This window comes from Ailuropoda melanoleuca, chromosome 10, assembly GCF_002007445.2.
Source record: "Ailuropoda melanoleuca isolate Jingjing chromosome 10, ASM200744v2, whole genome shotgun sequence".
NCBI classification, from domain to species: Eukaryota; Metazoa; Chordata; class Mammalia; order Carnivora; family Ursidae; genus Ailuropoda; species Ailuropoda melanoleuca.
This window is the reverse complement of record NC_048227.1, coordinates 60494748-60515045: the sequence shown is the minus strand read 5'-3', so window position 1 is coordinate 60515045 and position 20298 is coordinate 60494748. Positions and strand designations below refer to the sequence as shown.

At 39.6% G+C, this 20298-nt stretch overlaps 1 protein-coding gene across 1 annotated transcript in view; it reads right to left on the bottom strand.

Annotated features, from left to right (window-relative positions):
- Window positions 1-4378: 4378 nt before the first annotated feature.
- RPF2 (ribosome production factor 2 homolog) overlaps window positions 4379-20298 on the bottom strand; it is a 40592-nt gene continuing 24672 nt past the window's right edge. The window contains exons 8-10 of the mRNA XM_002929845.4: window positions 13440-13542; window positions 6197-6341; window positions 4379-5014 (exon numbers count right to left, since the gene is read on the bottom strand). Of these exons, the coding sequence (XP_002929891.2) occupies window positions 4835-5014; window positions 6197-6341; window positions 13440-13542 (428 nt within the window). The 3' untranslated portion in view covers window positions 4379-4834. The remainder of the gene's footprint in view (window positions 5015-6196; window positions 6342-13439; window positions 13543-20298) is intronic.

The following is a 20298-nucleotide window of genomic DNA, read 5'->3' as shown; positions in this document are numbered from 1 at the left end:
GGATATTGTGACCATGTTGATGACCTGTTAAATGTGCTCTAAGAACATAATGAAGACCCTGTATATTTGCAGGCTCTTAATTTTATGATGGACATAGCAACCAACAACTGAAATTCAATTAAAAAACAAGCCTTCCTGGGAGGCTTGATCCCTTGCCCCTCCTCCCTGCTCATGCTTGAGCATTCTCTCTCAAATAAATAAATAAAAATCTTTTTTTTTTCTTAGATTTTATTTATTTATTTGACAGAGAGAGACAGCAAGAGAGGGAACACAAGAAGGGGGAGTGGGAGAAGCAGGCTTCCTGCTGAGCAGGGAGCCCGATGCGGGGCTCTCCTGGGATCATGACCTGAGCCAAAGGCAGATGCTTAACAACTGAGCCACCCAGGCGCCCCTAAATAAAATCTTTAAAAAAACAAGCCTTCCCTTGTTGGTCAAATGTTAACAGTGGTTTGAACTTCCAGAGTAGTTTCCAGGCCCCACATGGGGGGAAGGGGGAATATGAAGTGGCTTAAAATAGAAACAAAAGGAAAAAGAGATCAGAAGCTAGATCATCAGATAACTGAAAACTGACTTGGGCTAAGTTCTTTTTACCCCCCTTCCTTCCTTGAGTAATGACAACTCTACTTGGAAAATGTTTAATACCAAGAAAACTATTGCAGCTTTTAGGTTATAAAAAGGAACCAAATCTCATTAATATATAGCTTCGTATCAGTATTAACACCCTAGAAAAAAACAAAAGGAATTTGGTATTTAAAATCAAAAAACCTGTTTTCTTCATCTACCAAAATCCAAAGTGTTAAGTAAAACTTAGTTAAATAAAAATTGAGGCAGTTTACCACCTCTATTGAAATGAATATACAGTCTCCAATTTCTGTATGCTGTGTCCTAAAGTTCAAAGACAAATGGAAATTAAAATGCACTTCCCACAAAACCGGTGATATAAATGGTGGATCAAAGGTTCTAGATGGCTCAACAACTTCAACAAAGTTTTCTCTCCCTGCCCCCCCCCAAAAGGCTTCCAACTAGATCTCAGTAATACTGTATAATACTTTTCTTACTGAAGAGGATGCATTCAAATACTTACTAGACATTCTATAATCTCAAGATAAAAATTACATAGGAAACAAAAGGATGCATTACCAAATCTCAAAGAGGATTGATTAAAACAAACACCCTGGGGTGCCTGGGTGGTTCAGTAAGTTAAGCGTCTGCCTTTGGCTCAAGTTATGATCCCAGGGTCCTGGGATCTAACCCCACGTCAGGCTCCCTGCTCAGTGGGGAGCCTGCTTCTTCCTCTATTCCCTCTCCCTACTTGTTCTATCTCTCAAATTAATAAAATCTTAAAATAAATAAATAAATAAATAAATAAATAAATAAATACACACTGTAAGGGGCACCTGAGCGTGTGACTCTTAATCCCTGGAGTGGACGTTTGAGCCCCACATTAGATGTAGAGATAACCTAAAAATAAATGTTAAAACAAACACACACCCTATGACAATGTTCCACATACCAAAAATGTGGCCATCTCTATCGGTTGAACTGCTGGGAGAGGTCCTCCTGGTAGAGAGGTCAAGGTATGCAGGGTCCTTCCTGTAGGTGGCTAGGAAGACTCACTGCTTTGCTGGATCATGACTTCCATGAGTGTTGGCTAGAAGTAGGGGATCAAGCATTGGGTAAGAACTCTGCATTCATTGTTTCTGATGCCCCTTTCATGGTTCCTCTTCTCCCCAACTATTGTCCATTTACTTGTAGATGGCTTATTGATGAACTGTTTTAACCTTTCTCCGCCATCTAGACATAAAATGCCTGCTTCAGATCTAAAACTCTTGTGGTCTTTGGGTAAACGTATAATCAAGGAACAAGAGCTAATGAATGATACCAGCTCCCTTTTCATGGGGAGAGGTATTAGCCATCTGGAAAGGGATGGGGAGAGAGAAGGCTAAGGAATGGGTCTGTCAGAGGAGGGGAAAGATATGGAAGATAAAATTGAGGCTCCAGCTTTTGCTTAGCGTCAGCAAACTCACGTAAATGTACACACACACAGGTATAACAGAGCTCCTTGACATGGAATTGAAAATAAAAGCATTTCCACCTAACAAATTACAGTTTATGTATGCTTGTGTTTTGCAACATAAGGTTGGTTTGCATTTGTATAAAGGAGCTTCTTTACCAGGAACCTAAATTTGAACATTTAGGGAAAACAAGTATGCAACACTAGGAGGAGGAGGTAGAAAGTTTCTTCCCATTTTCCTAGGCACAAGGTCCATTTTTAAGAAAATTTCAAAGTAAGCTATTTGCCTTTGGCACACTCCTACTTGGTATGAAAACACCCAGGGTCTTCACGAGACCTTTAGCTGCCAGAGCTACTCAGTACCCTAAGTGCCCTTTGTCTCAAAGCCTACCCACCTTTCTCACTTCTAGCCCTACCAAAACTGCTTTCCTCTCATCGAAGGGAGTGGTAGGGCTAAGTGGCAGAATCTCTTAAGATAACCAATAGTATGGTAGGTAATATGTCAATGATCAGGTAGTGGAATGTTTGTTTTTCTACTTATTCATAGTTTTAATTTAAGCTTTATGATTAATAAATTTATAAATTGATTTGTGAAAAATAAAAGTTCTAAAAAGTGTGTATCTGATTTAGAACATAGTTTCTTTCCATTTATATAATGTCTCTCTTTCTTAATAATACTCAGCTGTTTGAAGATAATTCAATTTATTCTTGGACTTGGGATTTTTTTTATCTTATAATGAAAACCTTTCTGAGACATGTGGTAAAACTTTTATAGCATATATCAGACCTTACTATTATTAGTAGATTGCACAAAGGCATTTGAACTAATGGCTAATGAAGAGATGAGCTACCAACCTCCTTCCCACTTGTTCATGTATGACTGAATTAAACATTACTAACCACAACCTTCTTTTTAACAAAGCTATTCTCTAGTGTTGTAGAGAAATCAATGGAATGAAACTGAGTAAATATCTAATTCCCTCATTCTCCCACCCCTGCTCAAGGTAGGCTCCTTTCAAGGTCTCCTGAAGTCTTCCTAACAAGGGATATAATTGGCAATTGACATGTTGAGTTATTCCTTTTAGCGGAATTATAGTTGTTAGTTATTTGCTAACTGGCTTTTTCTTACAGGGGAAGTCCTCGGATTAAATTCGGTTTAAAACATCTGAACAAAGGAGGCTGGTACTGTAGCCCAACACCTCAACAGCCTTGATTCTTTCCCTCCCGCATAATACCGCCTGCTCCTGTGCAAAAGGCAGCCGACTCTTGATTGATCCATTTCCCCCATGCCTGATAATGGAGTCAGAAGTAAGCATGCTTCCGTATCATGCTAGAAGTCATGGTAGAAGCGAGAGGATGGTAGAAGCGAGAGGATGCAGTTCCTACAGGTTTGAATGCTTGATCATACTTAGGTGGGAACTGATGCAGTGAAAGAAAAAAAGTGCTTTAGCCAGTGTACAGTGAATACATAGCTCAGATCCAGACACATTCAGGCTTTAAATCTTCACCATGGTTGGCGTATTTGTTTCCTACCACCTGGGACAGTGTAGTACAAACTGTAAGGTCTTCTCTTGATCCTGTGAAGCTGCTTTCTCTAGGACGGTGCTGATTGAATTTGTGTGATTTCTCCCAATCTGGGGGAGAGGGGATGCTTTCTGCACACACTCCCTAGCCACTTCCAGAGGCTCACTCATGTTGCCCACCTGTGTGCGCTGGTGGCACCACAGGGTGGGATGCTGTAAGGTTAGGGACTGAGTATTGTGTGTGCCGTGGACCACTTGTGGGGGTCATCTCCAGTGGCTCATGGGCAGATTCCTAATGGAGACTGTGCCATGGTTTGTACGATCCATGCTGGCTTACTGCCCTCCAAGAGCCGTGGGTGCTGTTCTCCTAGGTGCACCCCACTCCCCAGCTGAGCAGTACATCTCAGGATTCTGGGTGGGGCTAGAGAGAGGGTTCTCTTTGGCAGCATCCTGCAGAGCTGGGGGAGCCATGTGCTCACTCACATGTTCTCCCTTCCCTCCACGGGGAAATCACAGGCTGGGAGGTTTGTCTTGGTGGGGAGCTGTGTCACATGGGCAGGGCTGAGGTTAAAGCGAAATTGTTCTTCGTGCCCTCCTCAATCTGTCCAATATCAGATTTGTTTTGCTCCACAGTCTGCTGTATCTTCTCTGCTGGACTTCTTCACAGGCACTTTCTTTAGTTTAGTGTATGACTGTGAAGATCAGTGGGGTTTTTTTGGGGGTGGTGTGGAGATGGTAGAAAATTAGTGGACACACTCTTAAGAGAAATGTTTTAAGACACAAAGTTAAAAATCTCAAATGAATCTCTAACTGAAAAAATTCAGGCAAAATAACAGAAGAGTAAAAAACAAAAGTCAGGTTATAGGTATGTGTTGGGAGATGGGGTTATCTTTCCAGATACCTCATACTAAGTGTGTATACAGTTCCTTTGGGCCATTTCTACTTTCCATGGCTTTCTCCCTTTATCGAAAGCTTAACCCAGAAATTCTTTAAAATACCAATGGTTGTTCCGGAGATTCCTCTTCACCTACCAACCTAATGAGACTTGGGGGGGGGGGGGCAGAGGGACTACCATAACATAGAAAATGGCCCACCAGGATATATCTCAAAAAGGCTTACTTTCAAATTAATACTAGTAGATTAGTGTACATAATATATATAATATATAGTTTAGGTAAATTATCATGCTATAAAAATATTTAATAAAATCTTATAAGAAACTTAGAAATGACTGATGATTAAGAATTCTCTTAAGTAAACAGACTACAATAACATTATAGTCACTGGCTAAGTTCTATCAGTTTTTTTTAATTCTCTTTGATTTTTTCTCCTGGTCTTCTGTTATCCTTTCTGCAGGTCGTTTCTTCAACCCCTTCATTTTCCTGGTTTGTAGTTTGCTTAGGTCTTGCTTCTGCATATGAATCCTTCCATAAGTTGTACCAAAAGTATCATGGGAGACATTTTTCTTCTTCTTTGGCTATGAAACAAGAATTTATATATAAATATATAATTATATATATTTATTATAATGGTATCTATTGTATAAACTGGTAAAAATCTAGTTTACAACAACTATCTTACTAACAATTTCCATTGATGAGCACCTATTCAATAATACAGTCTATAACCCTTTCTTCTCAAACTTAAGTATTTCACTTGAGAATCTTGTTAAAATGCGTATTATAGGGGCGCCTGGGTGGCGCAGTCGTTAAGCGTCTGCCTTCGGCTCAGGGCGTGATCCCGGCGTTCTGGGATCGAGTCCCACATGAGGCTCCTCTGCTACGTGCCTGCTTCTTCCTCTCCCACTCCCCCTGCTGTGTTCCCTCTCTCACTGTCTCTCTCTCTCTCTCTCTGTCAAATAAATAAATAAATCTTAAAAAAAAAATGCGTATTATAATTCAACAGGTCTAGGGCAGGACCTGAGATTCAGCATTTCTAACAATTCCCAGGTAAACTGTCAGACTACACTTTGAAAAGCAACACTACAGACTATGCTAACCACTGTCATGCACTGACAGAATTCCTGTGTTTAGCTTAAGGAATTGTGACTATCATTTTGATCTTTATTGGCATTCCAGAAATCCCATTTCTACTTCTTTTTTAAAACCATTCGAGGGGCGCCTGGGTGGCACAGCGGTTAAGCGTCTGCCTTCGGCTCAGGGCGTGATCCCGGCGTTATGGGGATCGAGCCCCACATCAGGCTCCTCTGCTATGAGCCTGCTTCTTCCTCTCCCACTCCCCCTGCTTGTGTTCCCTCTCTCGCTGGCTGTCTCTATCTCTGTCAAATAAATAAATAAAATCTTTAAAAAAAAAAAAAAACCATTCAAAAGTCAAAATACATTTTATACAAGTATGGGTTACATACACATCCTGTACTCTAAATCCCCAATCTCCACAATGCCCCAAATAATTCTTTCTTGCTAAAAACTGGCAGTCTTGGCTACCAGAAAGCTCTTAGCCATAGCTGATGCATGGTTTCTATAACTCTTTTATTATCCTTTATTTGCATCTTCCTCCTTTTCTTTGTCCTGAGAGTCTAATTTTATCTATATTATTGATCTCTTTCTGTATGTTCTTTAGTGTCCTATGCTGCAAACCCTTTTTGGAAAGAAGAATGGAATATACAAATAAACATGGCATCAATTTGCAAGTTACAAACCTTGAGGGCTTTTGGCATTTTCATAGATAATTTATAAAGATCATCTGATGCCAGATGTGTCCTCCTCAGAACGAGATCCAATGAGGGCCCCATCTCTTCCAATTCAATCCTTGGTGTTCTGCAACCAGATTTCTTCAACAGCAACCTTTATGAAATAGAAAAAAAAGAAATGTTGCTTTGACTCTGATGGAAGTCCTATCCCCTCAAATATTTTTGTTCAAGAGAATTACAGTTCCATAAAATGACACTGTCATTTGGAGGTTAAGCTTCTTAAATACTTTCTGCATTTAGGACAAGTATATTCTTTGGTTTGCTACTTTTTAAAAATAGAACACAAAACAATACAATATTGCTGGGCGCCTGGGTGGCTCAGTCAGGTAAACGTCTGTCTTCAGCTCAGATCATGATCTTAGGGTCCTGGGATTGAGAGCCACATCTGGCTCCCTGCTCAGTGGGGAGTCTGCTTCTCCCTCTCCCTCTGACCCACCCCCTACTCATGCTCTCTCGCAACTAAATAAAATCTTTAAAAAAAAAAAAAAAGAATACAATATTGTTGAGAAACAGCAAGTGAGACAGACAATTCTTCTAAGAAATGAAATACCTTTTTTTTTTAGAAAAAATTATTTATGTATTTATTTATTTATTTGAGAGAGAGAGTATAAGCTGGGGGGTGGGGAAGCAGGGTCCCTGCTAAGCAGGGTCCCTGCTGAGCAGGGAGCCTGATTACACAGGGCTTGATCCCAGGATCTTGAGATCATGAGCCCAAGGCAGACGCTTAACTGACTGAGCCACCCGGGTGCCCCAGAAATGGAATCCTTTGATTTGACTTCTTCATCCATCTTACTTATAGATTTACATAATAAAAAAACAATTTCAATTGGGCCTTTGAAACATTACGTTTACATAATTAACAAATTCTTATTTCTCTAAGACCCATTCAGAATCCGCTTTTGAGCATAGTACAGACACTTATAGTTCTCTATAGACTGGAATGAACTTTAAAATCCTAATATAACAAAACCACAACTTTCTAGACTCCATATGTCCAAATAGCTCTGGATCTGGAAACAGATGGGGGACACAGGAAGGAGGAGAGGAGACTAACAAACTCTTTTTGTAAGTGACACCACAAGAACAGCTCAAAGACCTGAAGATTATTTGAGCTGACTCAATTTGTTATAGTGGCCAGATCTCTACATGGAATAAAAGAATTAAATGATTAAAAATGTTTATAAAAGATCAAACTTTTCCAAAAAAAAAAAAAGATCAAGCTTTTTACACCGAAGGTGGAATATGAGAGAGGCAACAAATGACATGAGAAAAGAGACAGAACTAACAGTAAAAGCACAATAAGGAATACCCAAGAACAACAAATTCCAGGAAGCAGAAGTGAGTGTGCAGAAGCTCATTTACAGCCTTTGGGCCCCAAATGCATCACATGCAGACAGTCTACCCATGGGAAGTGCATCTCCTGGCTGTAAAAAGAGTCTTAATGATAGATATGCTGTATCAGGCACAGTCATTTACATCAAACCGAACAAGGCAAAAACAAAACAAAACACCGACGTAGGATATGTAAAAAGCAGAAATGTTAAACAATAAAAAAGCTCTAAGAACAGTAAAAGATAGCATGAATATTAGTATGGGACTTGAAGGGAGCAAGCAGAGGGGGAAAAAGACAAAACAAGAGTGCTCAGACCACTCTCTTCATAGTCGTTCCAGAAGAAGAGAGTTGACAGTACTCCTGTCTCAGGCCCACGGTGGGGGAAAATATTTTTAGAAGCTAAAGCTGGTGATATCAGGGCATCTTCCCTAAAAGCTGATTCAAAGCATGTGGCAGCAGTGACCGTTTGACTCTGTTGTAACTCATGTATTTCTGCTTTTGCATCCACGTTTTCAATACCTCCAAATAAGTGATATTTATAAAACTGAACTCATAACAAGATTAGTATCTTGATTAACATCTTATGTTCAGCAGACTACTTAAGAAATCAGGGAAACTGTATATATAAAAAGGGCAAACTGAAAGTGTTTCTACCACTTAAAATGCTAATTTTAACCTAAATGAAAAGTTGTAGACCAAGAACAGCTCATGGCATGCCTGATGGATTCATATCACCCAAGTACCTTTTTATCTATGCACGTATCCTCCTACCAAAGTAATTTTTTTTAAAGATTTTTTTTTTTTTTTTTTTTTGACAGAGACAGCCAGCGAGAGAGGGAACACAAGCAGGGGGAGTGGGAGAGGAAGAAGCAGGCTCCCAGCGGAGGAGCCCGGTGGGACTCGATCCCGGAATGCCGGGATCACGCCCTGAGCCGAAGGCAGACGCCTAACGACTGCGCTACCCAGGCGTCCCCAAAGTAATTTTTTGAGTGGTATATATAATTAATATTATTTCCAAATAGCGCTCTCTCTCTCTCTCTCTCTCTATACACACACACACACACACACACACACACACAGATATCTACACATGCTGTTATTTACCAAAGAATTAAGTTACAGTGCCATACTGTCTGCATAGATGATCTTTCTTTTTTAAAGATTTTATTTATTTATTTGGGAGAGAGAGCACAAGCAGGGGGAGCAGCAGGCAGAGGAAGAGGGAGAAGCAGACTCCCCACTGAGCAGGGAGCCAGAGGCAGAATTTGATCCCAGGATCCCAAGATCATGACCTGAGCCCAAGGCAGACGCTTAACCAACTGAGCCACCCAGGTGCCCCTGTGTAAATGACCTTATCTGAATTACTTCAATGGGCATGTTTATTGGAAGATCAATTTCTCCAATTTTCAGTTTTCTATGTATGGTTTCTGGTGATAGACCTATAATTCTTTTTCTTTATTGAACTTTTAACAGTGAGGGGTGCCTGGGTGGCTCGGTCATTAAGCATCTGCCTTCGGTTCAGGGCGTGATCCCGGAATCCTGGGATCGAGCCCCGCATCAGGCTCCCTGCTCCGCTGGGAGCATGCTTCTTCCTCTCCCACTCCCCCTGCTTGTGTTCCCTCTCTCACTGGCTGTCTCTCTGTCAGATAAATAAATAAAATCTTTAAAAAAAAAAAAATTTTAACAGTGAAATCTAGAATCTAAAATTATTTTACAATCTAAAATTATTGTTAATGCTTTTAAAAAACCTATTTACTTTTTCTCAGAGGGAATGTATTAATAAAGAACTTACAAATGATTTTTGTGACCACACTAAGCAAAAAGATACTGACATTGACTCATTAAAAACAAAATTAAAACCCTTTCCTTCATTCCCATCCCATCATACACACTGCACTTTTTTTTAAAGATAGACATTTCATTTCCAGGCCATCATGTCTCCAGCCAAATACCAACGCCCAGAACTGTTACATCATATGCCTATTAATCTCCATCTCAGATCCTAACCTCAGGCTTTGTTTCGTCTCCCTGTAAACTCTAAATCAAAAGTGACATTCAATTCTGCAAGGTTCTATGGTACAAAATACAGGGACACAAAGACAACCCAACTCCTTCCTTCTCAGATGGGCTCAGGCTATTAGATATGTTGATGGGTAATTTCCATATATTTTAAAACATTATTTGTAGGGCGCCTGGGTGGCTCAGTCCGTTAAGCGTCTATCTTCAGCTCAGGTCATGGTCCCAGGTTCCAGGTCTTGGATCCCGGGATCGAGCCCCGCGTCGGGCTCCCTGCTCGCTGGAAACTCTTGTGCTCTCTCTCTAATAAATAAATAAAATCTTTAAAATAAATAAATAAATAAATAAAATAAAACATTATTTGCCTATTTCTTGAGAAAGACTGCCATTACCACTCTTATTATTCAAGTTGTAATTTCCGTATTTTTCTCCCTTCCATATCCCTTTCTCCTGCTGTTCTGTTTTCATTACTTAAACTCCTTGCCTACAATGCTGTTTGCTTTTTAAGGTATGCTAATACTTCCTTGTTTTGCTTGTTTCTCCCCATAAAACCTAACCAATGCCATGGTAAAGGCAAATGTGGCAGTTACTAAAAATTTCCTGTTTTATATTCATGGCTTTTGACTTTGTAGTGAATAAAATTCTCCAAGGAATATAAACAGTCACTCACATATGAGGAATTAATTATTACATAATACATGGGAAGAGGTCAGTAACAATGATTTATTCCCCCCAAAAGGTCAAATCAAAGGTTATATTAATATAACTTCATGTTTATACTTTCTTTCATCCAAGAAACTCAAAGCCATTTTCTAAGATTAACCGTGTAAACTCCACAAAAAATGTGTATCAATGTTAACTATTACCTTTTACCAATTACTTAAGGGCTGGTTCCAAGTAAAAGAAAGAGGGCAGGACACCAAAGCATAGCCTGCAAGAGTGCCTAAGGAGCCACACTAAGTCAGACACACGTCTCCAGCATATTTCCACCTCTACCCACAACCCTCTCCCTTTTTTTTTTTTTTTTAAGATTTTATTTATTTTTCTGACAGAGAGAGACAGCCAGTGAGAGAGGGAACACAAGCAGGGGGAGTGGGAGAGGAAGAAGCAGGCTCCCAACAGAGCAGGGAGCCTAATGTGGGGCTCGATCCCAGGACCCTGGGATCACGCCCTGAGCCGAAGGCAGACATTTAATGACTGAGCCACTCAGGCACCCCAACCCTCTCCCTCTTATAAAGGAATTACTATTGATCTAAGAGGGACCGCAGAATTACATAAATGGTACCACTACCTTTTGCAAAGGAAAAATGGAGGCCTTAAGAAATGACCTGCCTAGGTCATGTGGCTAAGCCTGGCCCAGAGAGCCAGCTCACTGGGCTCAGAGGTGATGCTCATTCCTTGGACCACTTCTTCCTTCCTCTCCCACAGGCAGCACAGCCTCTGCAGACTAACCTAATGTACACTGAATGATTTTTTTCCCCCCACTAGCAGCTTACTCTCAATCACACAGTCCATTTCCTATTATAAATCAATAGCTAGCAGGTATTACAGGGCCTGTATAAAATACCTGGGATTAAATTTACACTAGGGTCTCTGATCTCAAAAGTTTAAACTTTTTTTTTCATTATGGGACATGCCATGCTAACCTAATGTGATTCCAGCAATTCTTCTTAAAGTAAGTAGATGGGTGAATATGTGTAATTACACTGCTAATATATCCATGTTCTGAAATCTGATTTGCTAATTTTCTGTCCATTTTATTTTCTCTGCATTTCTTTCTTTACAAATTAATCTTTCTTTTCACTAAATATAAGTTCTGATACACGTGAATATTTTCTTTGAAACTGTTTACAATGAAAGAGTTTTAGATCACTGTTATTATTAGTTTCTCATTCTCAAAGATTTTGATCTTTATATTTTTAGCTCCTTCGTATCCCCAGGTGGGCTGAGCACAAGTTTTCAAGAAGATTTTTTTTACGTTAGTGATTTTTCATCTTTCTTATCCTATAAATTGGAGTCATCTAGTTCATAATATAGTCTTCAAAGCACCAAAGTTAAGTTTGGAAACTCAAACAGACTTAAGGCTTTCAATCTCAACAAGCTCAAAATGATTATAAAATCCCTCTTCCTTTAAAAAATAAATAAATACATAAAAATAAAAATGATTATAAAATCTCTACATCTTGCAATCATGTGGATATTTTATTGCATTTTGCCTACTATTATTATTACTATCTAAACAAAAGGAAAATAGAAAAATAGAAGTGATGATACCAATCATCGTGAAAAGAACAAAGCATTTCTGACTCAATACAGTTGAGACAAAGACAGGAATTACTGACAAGAGCTGAATATTTAGTGTCATTTGTACATTCACTAACATAAGTTGGTCAACCAGGTATTCCATCATTAAGAAAAAAAAATTAGGGGCCTGGCTGACTTAGTCGGTAGAGCCTGTGACTCTTGATTTCAGGATCATAGGTTCGAGCAACATATTGTTGGTAGAGTTTACTTAAAAAAAAAAAAAATGTAGGGGCACCTAGGTGACTCAGTTGGTTAAGTGTCTGACTCTTGATTTCAACTTGGGTCACGATCTCGGGGTCATGAGATTGGGCCCCATGTTGGGCTCCACACTGACCATGGAGCCTGCTTGAGATTTTCTCTCTCCCCCCTCTCCCTCTGCCTCTTCCCCCGTTCACTGTCAACACTGAACGGCCAGTGCCTCTCAGGCTGCACTGCCATGCCATAACTCAAAACTGGACATCAGTCTGAATTCAATGTACAAAGGAAGGCAGTTTGTGGGAGCTGATATATTCTCCAGGAAAGTGTGGGCTTGATCAGCCAGTGCCAATGCTTTATCTTAAAGAATACACACACACACACACACACACACACGATTACCTCAAAAGGCACAAGTGTAGCATGTCATTAAGCTTTTTAATGAAAACAAAATCAGTGTTAGGATTTATATTTATATTGTGGTAGGAGTAGGGCTAGAGGGTCTCGGCTGGAGAAAGAGGGTAAAATGAATCTAGCCACTGAATCTTCTCGTTCCTTTTAGACTCCAGTTTTTAGGTTCAGTTTTGAGATGTGCTTTGGCTTACCTAACTAAGACTTGTGGCTTGGTGCTCTAAATCCAGTCAAAGAAGGAAGGGGGGGTGCCTGGGTGGCTCATTCGGTTAAGCACCTGCCTTTAGCTCAGGTCATGATTCCAGGGTCCTGGGATCGAGCCCCACATTGGGCTCCTTGCTCAGCAGGAGCCTACTTCTCCCTTTCCCTCTGCTTGCTGCTCCCCTTACTTGTTCTCTCTGTCAAATAAGTAAATAAAATCTTAAAAAAAAAAAAAAAAAAAAAGGAGGTACACCTGGGTGGCTCAGTTAGTTAAGTGTCCAACTCCTGGTTTTGGCTCAGGTCATGATCTCATGGGTCATGAGATCGAGCCCCAAGTCAGGCTCCATGAGGCGTCTGCTTGGGACTTTCCTTTTCCCTCTGCCCTTCTCTCTCTCTCTCAAATAAATAAATAAATAAATAAAAAGATTTTTTTAAAAAAAAAGGAAAGGAAAGAAGGAGGTTATCTCATAAAGTACAGTCAAGACTGAATTAGGGTTCTAAGCTCAGAGGGGTGCAGCATCAGATGCTCTGGGGCCCTGGAAGAGCAGGGTTCCAGAGGCAGAAGTGAGCAGGGGAATGACAGATTTGAGGAATAACACAGACCTGCTGCATGCTGCTACTAGTTTGCAAACTCTCCATTTTGACCAAACACCAATTCTACGTTTGAGCTCTACAAAGGTCACACTAAAATGCTAATCCTGGATTCAAAAATATGGTAAGAAATGTACTTACTTATAGCTTCGAAAGTAAATCTTCCCATTCAGTGCAGTGAAGTGCAGAACATACTCCAGACCAGCCAGGCGGATATTTGGTACTGTGGGGCCTCTGAAGAAATCTGAAAACAAATCTGAGATTGTTAAAAAGAAAAAAAAAGACTAACATGCTTTTAAATTCAGTTACAGAAAGCCAGATTGTAAAATGCTCTATATTGTATCAATATATACTTAAAAAAGGTAAAAAGGTGGCACAAAAACTGATCCCTGAAGAATGTCTGAGAGTCCCACCCCTCCACCATGTAAGCTCATGACTTTATTTCTGTGTTCAGTTCACTGAGCCATGTAATTTTTCAGTTTTGAAATTCTCACTCAAGGGGCTCCTGGGTGGCTCAGTCGATTGAGCATCTGCCTTCGGCTCAGGTCATGACCCCAGGGTCCTAGGACTGAGCCCTGCGTCGGGCTCCTCACTCAATGGGGAGCCTGCTTCTCCCTCTCCCTCTGCCTGTCACTCCTCCTGCTTGTGCTCTCTCTGACAAATAAATAATTAATATCTTTAAAAACAATTTTTAAAGATTTTATTTATTTATTTTGACAGAGAGACAGACAGACAGAGAGGGAACACAAGCAGGGGGAGTGGGAGAGGAAGAAGCAGGCTCCCAGCGGAGGAGCCTGATGCGGGGCTCGATCCCAGATCGCCAGGATCATGCCCTGAGCCAAAGGCAAACGCTCAACGACTGAGCCACCTAGGCGCCCCTAAAAATTTTTTTTAAATAAAAAAAGTTCTCACTCTAAGCCAACGCTTAACATATGAGTACATCATATTTATCATGCATATTAACTTTTTTAAAAATGTAAATCACAGGGCGCCTGGGTGGCATAGTCATTAAGCGTCTGCCTTCAGCTCAGGGCGTGATCCCGGAGTTCTGGGATAGAGCCCCACATCAGGCTCCTCCGCTATGAGCCTGCTTCTTCCTCTCCCACTCCCCCTGCCTGTGTTCCCTCTCTCGCTGGCTGTCTCTCTCTGTCAAATAAATAAATAAAATCTTTAAAAAAAAAATAAAAATAAATAAAATAAAAATAAAAATAAAAATGTAAATCAAAGCATAAAAAAATTTTATGAGACAGGTAGGTTAACATGGCAAATTTCTATGGGGCGCCTGGATGGCTCAGTCAGTTAGGCGTCCAACTCTTCATTTCGACTCAGGTCATGATCTCAGGGTCGTGAGATCCAGCCCCACATCAGGCTCTACGCTGGATGTGGAGTCTGCTTAAAATTCTCTCTCTCACCTTCCCTCTGCCCCTGCCCCCACATGCTCTCTCCCTCTCATAAATAAAGTGTTCATTTTTTTAAAGATGGCAAATTTCTATAAAAACAGCTGTTCAGGGGTGCCTGCGTGGTTTAGCTGGTTAAGCATCGTCTGACTTTTAGTTTCAGCTCTGGTCATGATTTCAGGGTTGAGGGATCAAGCCCCGCGTAGGGCTCTGCATTCAACATGAAGTCTGCTTGTCCCTCTCCCTCTGCTCTTCCCCCTGCACTCTCTCAAATAAATAAATTCTTAAACACACACAAAACAGCTGTTCAAACTTTGACTATTAAATCAAATTAGCCTTTGTTTTATGGCAGAGGCCGACATGGAAGAAATTCTAACAAGAAATCTCAATTATATGAGCAAAGATAATAAATTAAATTGTTAAAGCCAGAAAAGAACCACTGGGATCCGTGAGTAGGCTGTTTTCCCATAGTGTGGTAGTCATACCACTACTGGGACATGAGATGATCTTAAATGATACACAGGCAGATGTAATCTTCTATGTATTATTTATTTTATCAGATACCACTTTCCATTCATGGTAGAGACAAAGTTTCCTTGTAAAAAAAACAAAGGAGTCAGGGTAAAGAAACATCTCCAATGAACAACACTACGAATACCACATGGACTTGGCTAAAGTTATGAAGATAGCACATGAATGAAAGAAGTCTGAGAAACAACAATCAAGTTTGGTCCCCTCATTATATAGCTACAAAGACTGATCCCCAAGAAGGCTAAATGGAAACACACATATTTGGTTAAGATACAGTTACACATGAAAGTTTACCCAACTTAATTACTCAGGAAGAGCTGCAAGGCAAGTGATGTGGTAAACAGCAAAGCTCATTCTGTCCCCATCCGTAGCCACCCAGCCATTTTGTCTCTTCTGATTAGCTCAGAAGAAGGGAATCATCTCCTTGTGCATGGACATATACATCCTTTGTTGTTTTCTCTTTTTCATAGTTAATTAAAAGAAAATCACTAATTTGCATAAAACAGACACAAGTGTGTATGCACATGTATATACCACCCTTCCCTACTCCCCCAAATAAAAATCCCTCAGGGATATTTTTATAAACAAAGTATGTACTTTTTCAAGGTATTCTGATCTAAATTTGCAACATAATTAATGAACAGGTTTCCCATGATTTTATCAAAATCAGACTCTCCTTCAGGGGCCAAGTTATTAATAAAGCCCACTCACTGTCTTGGTAGCATTAGTGAAGTCAGTCTTTCTGGGGAACAAAATATGTACATTTCGGTTTCTCCTGAAACAGCTTTTTACACACACACACACACACACACACACACGCACACACACACACCCCCCTTACTGCTCAAGAGGACAAGTAACCTCCAAAAATAAATAAATAAGGCAAAGACTTGAATAGACACTTCAACAAGATATATGAATAGCCAATAAGCATAGGAAAAGATGTTCAACATCACCAGTTATCAGAAAATGCAAATTACAACTTCAATAATAGCACTACTTTACTTCGTAGATTTGACTTTAGAAACACATCACTATCGGCATGCAACACTCATTAAAATAACTAAAATTTAAAAGAATGGTCTACCAAGTATTGGCAAGGAAGTGGAGCAACTGGAACTCTCATATACTATTGGTGGGAATGTAAAACAGCATAACCATAATGGAAAATAGTTTCTTTAAATGTTAAACACACACTATTCAAATGATCAACCATTTCACTCCTAGCTAAGGATTTACCCACAGGAAATCAAAGCATATGTCCTCACAAAAATTTGTACACAAATGTTCACAGCAGCTCTACTAATCAAAAATTTTATCTAATCAAAAGCTGGAATCAACCTAAATGTCCATCAACAGATGAAGAAATAAAGAAATTGTGGAACAGCTATAACTAGAATACTGCTCAGCCATAAAAAGAAATTAACTAATGATACAAACAACAAATCTCAAAACTAATTGAGTGAAAGAAACTTGACCAAAAGAAGCACATACTGTATGATTCTATTTATCTAAAGTTCTACAAAATGCAAATAATCCATAATGACAGAAAGCAAATTAATGTTTGCTTAAAATACAGAAATGGGGAGCGCCTGGGTGGCACAGCTGGGGCGCCTGGGTGGCACAGCGGTTAAGCGCGTCTGCCTTCAGCTCAGGGCGTGATCCCGGTGTTCTGGGATTGAGCCCCACATCAGGCTCCTCTGCAACGAGCCTGCTTCTTCCTCTCCCGTTCCCCCTGCTTGTGTTCCCTCTCTCACTGGCTGTCTCTGTCTCTGTCAAATAAATAAATAAAATCTTTAAAAAAAAAAAAATACAGAAACAGGGTAGACTGCAAAGGGGCACAGGCTAATTTTTGGGTGTAATAGGTTCTATATCTTGACTGCAGTGGTGTTTTCACAGGTGTATATATATGTCAAAATCTATCAAATTTTAAAACTTTTAAATATATAGACTTGCCACAGACCTGTACCCCTGAAACAAATAATACGTTAGATGTTAATTTAAAAAAATAATTTAAAAAACCCTGAAACTAAAAAAAAAAAAAAAAAAATAGACTTGCTTGCATATAAATTATACCTCAAAAGTTTTTAAAATATAATTTAAAATGAAAAAATTTAAAGTAATCCCTAAAAATCAAAAACAAATGAACCTGTGTAATGAGCATAATCATACAGAAAAGAACTATTAAGTGATTCAAAACACAGTGATCTTGGGACACCCAGGTGGCTCAGTCAGTTTAGCATCCGACCCTGGATTTCTGTTCAGGTCATGATTTCAGGGTCCTGGGAGCCCCAAGTTGGGCTCTGCACTCAGCGTGGAGTCTGCTTGAGATTCTCTCCCTCTCTCCCCACGCTTGTGCTCTCTAAATAAACAAACAAATAAATAAATCTTAAAAAAAAAAAAAAAAACAACCCACAGTAATTTGACCACATATTCTTTTTCTTTTTTTTTTTTTTAAGGGAGAGCGAGCAGGGGAGAGGGAGGGGCAGAGAGAGAATCCAAAGCAGGCTCCACACTCAGCTCAAAGCTCGATCTCACAACCCCGAGACTATTATCTAAGCCAAAATCGAAATCAAGAGTCAAATGTTTAACCAACTGAGCCACCCAGGTACCCCGACCATATTCTTAAGAGGATATATTTTATAGACAAAAAGAACGGCAAGAAAAACAAAAACAAAACCACAAAACTTTCAACTCAATATTCATATTACCAGTAATAACAGTGGTATTTTATTCTGAGACTACTGTATGCTTAGTACAGTAAAAAATAAATTCATAATTGTGCTGGATCATAGAGAACCTGGATTTTTGTCATGGATGAAAGAAGGTACATATGTGAAGTCAATGAAGGTAAAATCCTCTTGTCCTAAATTTGACTTAGAAGTTTCGGTATGAACTCAGGATACATTTTATCTTAAACAAATTTCGAAGTTCTGTTCACTAAAAAAGCCTACTAACAATGACTAACCATGAAACAATTCCTAGCACCCAGACTGTGATTTCTATTTCTCAATTTAAAAAAGTTCAGATCTCCTTAATGAAACAACTGATTCCAGGAATGGAGCAATGGAAGTATAAGAGGAGGCTGAAACATCAAAGGGGTAATGAATTAAAATGTGTTGAAACTCAGAACACTGCCAAAAAGACTGACCCTAAAATGGGCAGGAATGATGGCTGAGATAAAGAGAGATATTAATGAGTAAGGGTAAAGATTAAAAACCTGGTTAAATACAAGTAAGGGGATGTAAGAGGTAGAAGATAAACTGTTATGGTCAGAAGGAAAGCCCCAGCTTGGACCTTTTTTCAATGGATCAATTCCAAGTAAAAATAAGGTCTCAAGCGTGGCTGTGTCCATGAAAAAATATACTGAGAAAAGGTACAGAAAGCTGACCAGGGTGTTGATGGGAAAGACCAGGGGATCCAGAGTTAGAGAACAGATCAGATCCTGATTCTGCTGCTTATTAGCTCTTTACTCTGGACAAGTAAGTTAACTGATCTCAGTTTCTTCATCTACAATAAGGGAATATTACCATAATAAACTGAATGTTTGCCCCCCCACCCTCCAACCCCTGCTAAATTCATATGTTAAAGTCCTAACCCCTAATGAAGTTGTATTTGGGCCTCTAACGAAGAAATTAAGAAATCAAGAAATTAAATGAGGCATGTTGTAAGGCTGGGGCTCTGGTCCCATAGGATAGTGTCCTTATAAGAGACCCTACAAAGCTGACACCCTCCCTCCCCTCTCTCCCTCCCTCCCTTCCTCCCACGCACAGACATGAAGGACAAGCCAGGTGAGCACACAGCACGAAGGCAGTAAGAGTCCTCATCAGAACTTTTGATCTTGGACTTTTCAGCCACCAGAATCGGAAGAAATACGTTTCTGTTTTTTAAGCCACCCAGAGTATGGTATTTTTTTATAGCAGCCCTAGCAGACTAATACGATTACCTCTGTAAAGCTGTAGATTACCTGGACCTAAGCTATGGCAGTTATTTTCATCATTATATATTTTTCAAGTAGAATTAAGAATTAGGAAATGAAAAAGGTTAAAAAAATTAAAATGACCACTGATACGGAGAAAGGCAATAAGAAAAAGTAACCCCCTTAGGTAATTAAATTTTAAGACAGACTTAAAGGAATATTTAATAAAACTAACCTATTACTTGATTTACTATCATCTTTGTATATAAGAAATAGTAATATTAAGAAGTAACCATAAATCAACTTAACCAGAGACGTAAAGGATCTATATTCTAGAAACTACAAATCACTCCNGAAACTATAGATCACTTTTGAAAGACATTGAAGAAGACACAAAAAGATGGAAAAATATTCCATGCTCATGGATCGGAAGAATTAATATAGCTATAATGTCCATGCTACCCAGAGCAATCTACACTTTCAATGCTATCCCGATCAAAATACCGAGGACATTTTTCAAAGAACTGGAACAAATAGTCCTTNGAACAAATAGTCCTTAAATTTGTATGGAACCAGAAAAGGCCCAGAATCTCCAAGGAACTGTTGAAAAGGAAAAACAAAGCTGGGGGCATCACAATGCCGGATTTCGAGCTGTACTACAAAGCTGTGATCACAAAGACAGCATGGTACTGGCACAAAAACAGACACACGGACCAATGGAACAGAATAGAGAACCCAGAAATGGACCCTCGGCTCTTTGGGCAACTAATCTTTGATAAAGCAGGAAAAAACATCTGGTGGAAAAAAGACAGTCTCTTCCATAAATGGTGCTGGGAAAATTGGACAGCAACATGCAAAAGTATAAAACCTGACCACTCTCTCACACCATACACAAAATAAACTCCAAATGGATGAAAGACCTCGATGTGAGACAGGAATCCATCAAAATTCTAGAGGAGAACATAGGCAACAACTTCTATGACATCGGCCAGAGCAACCTTTTTCACGACACATCTCCAAAGGCAAGAGAAATAAAAGATAAAATGAACTTATGGGACTTTATCAGGATAAAGAGCTTCTGCACAGCCAAGGAAACAGTCAAAAAAACTAAGAGACAGCCCACAGAATGGGAGAATATATTTGCAAAGGACAC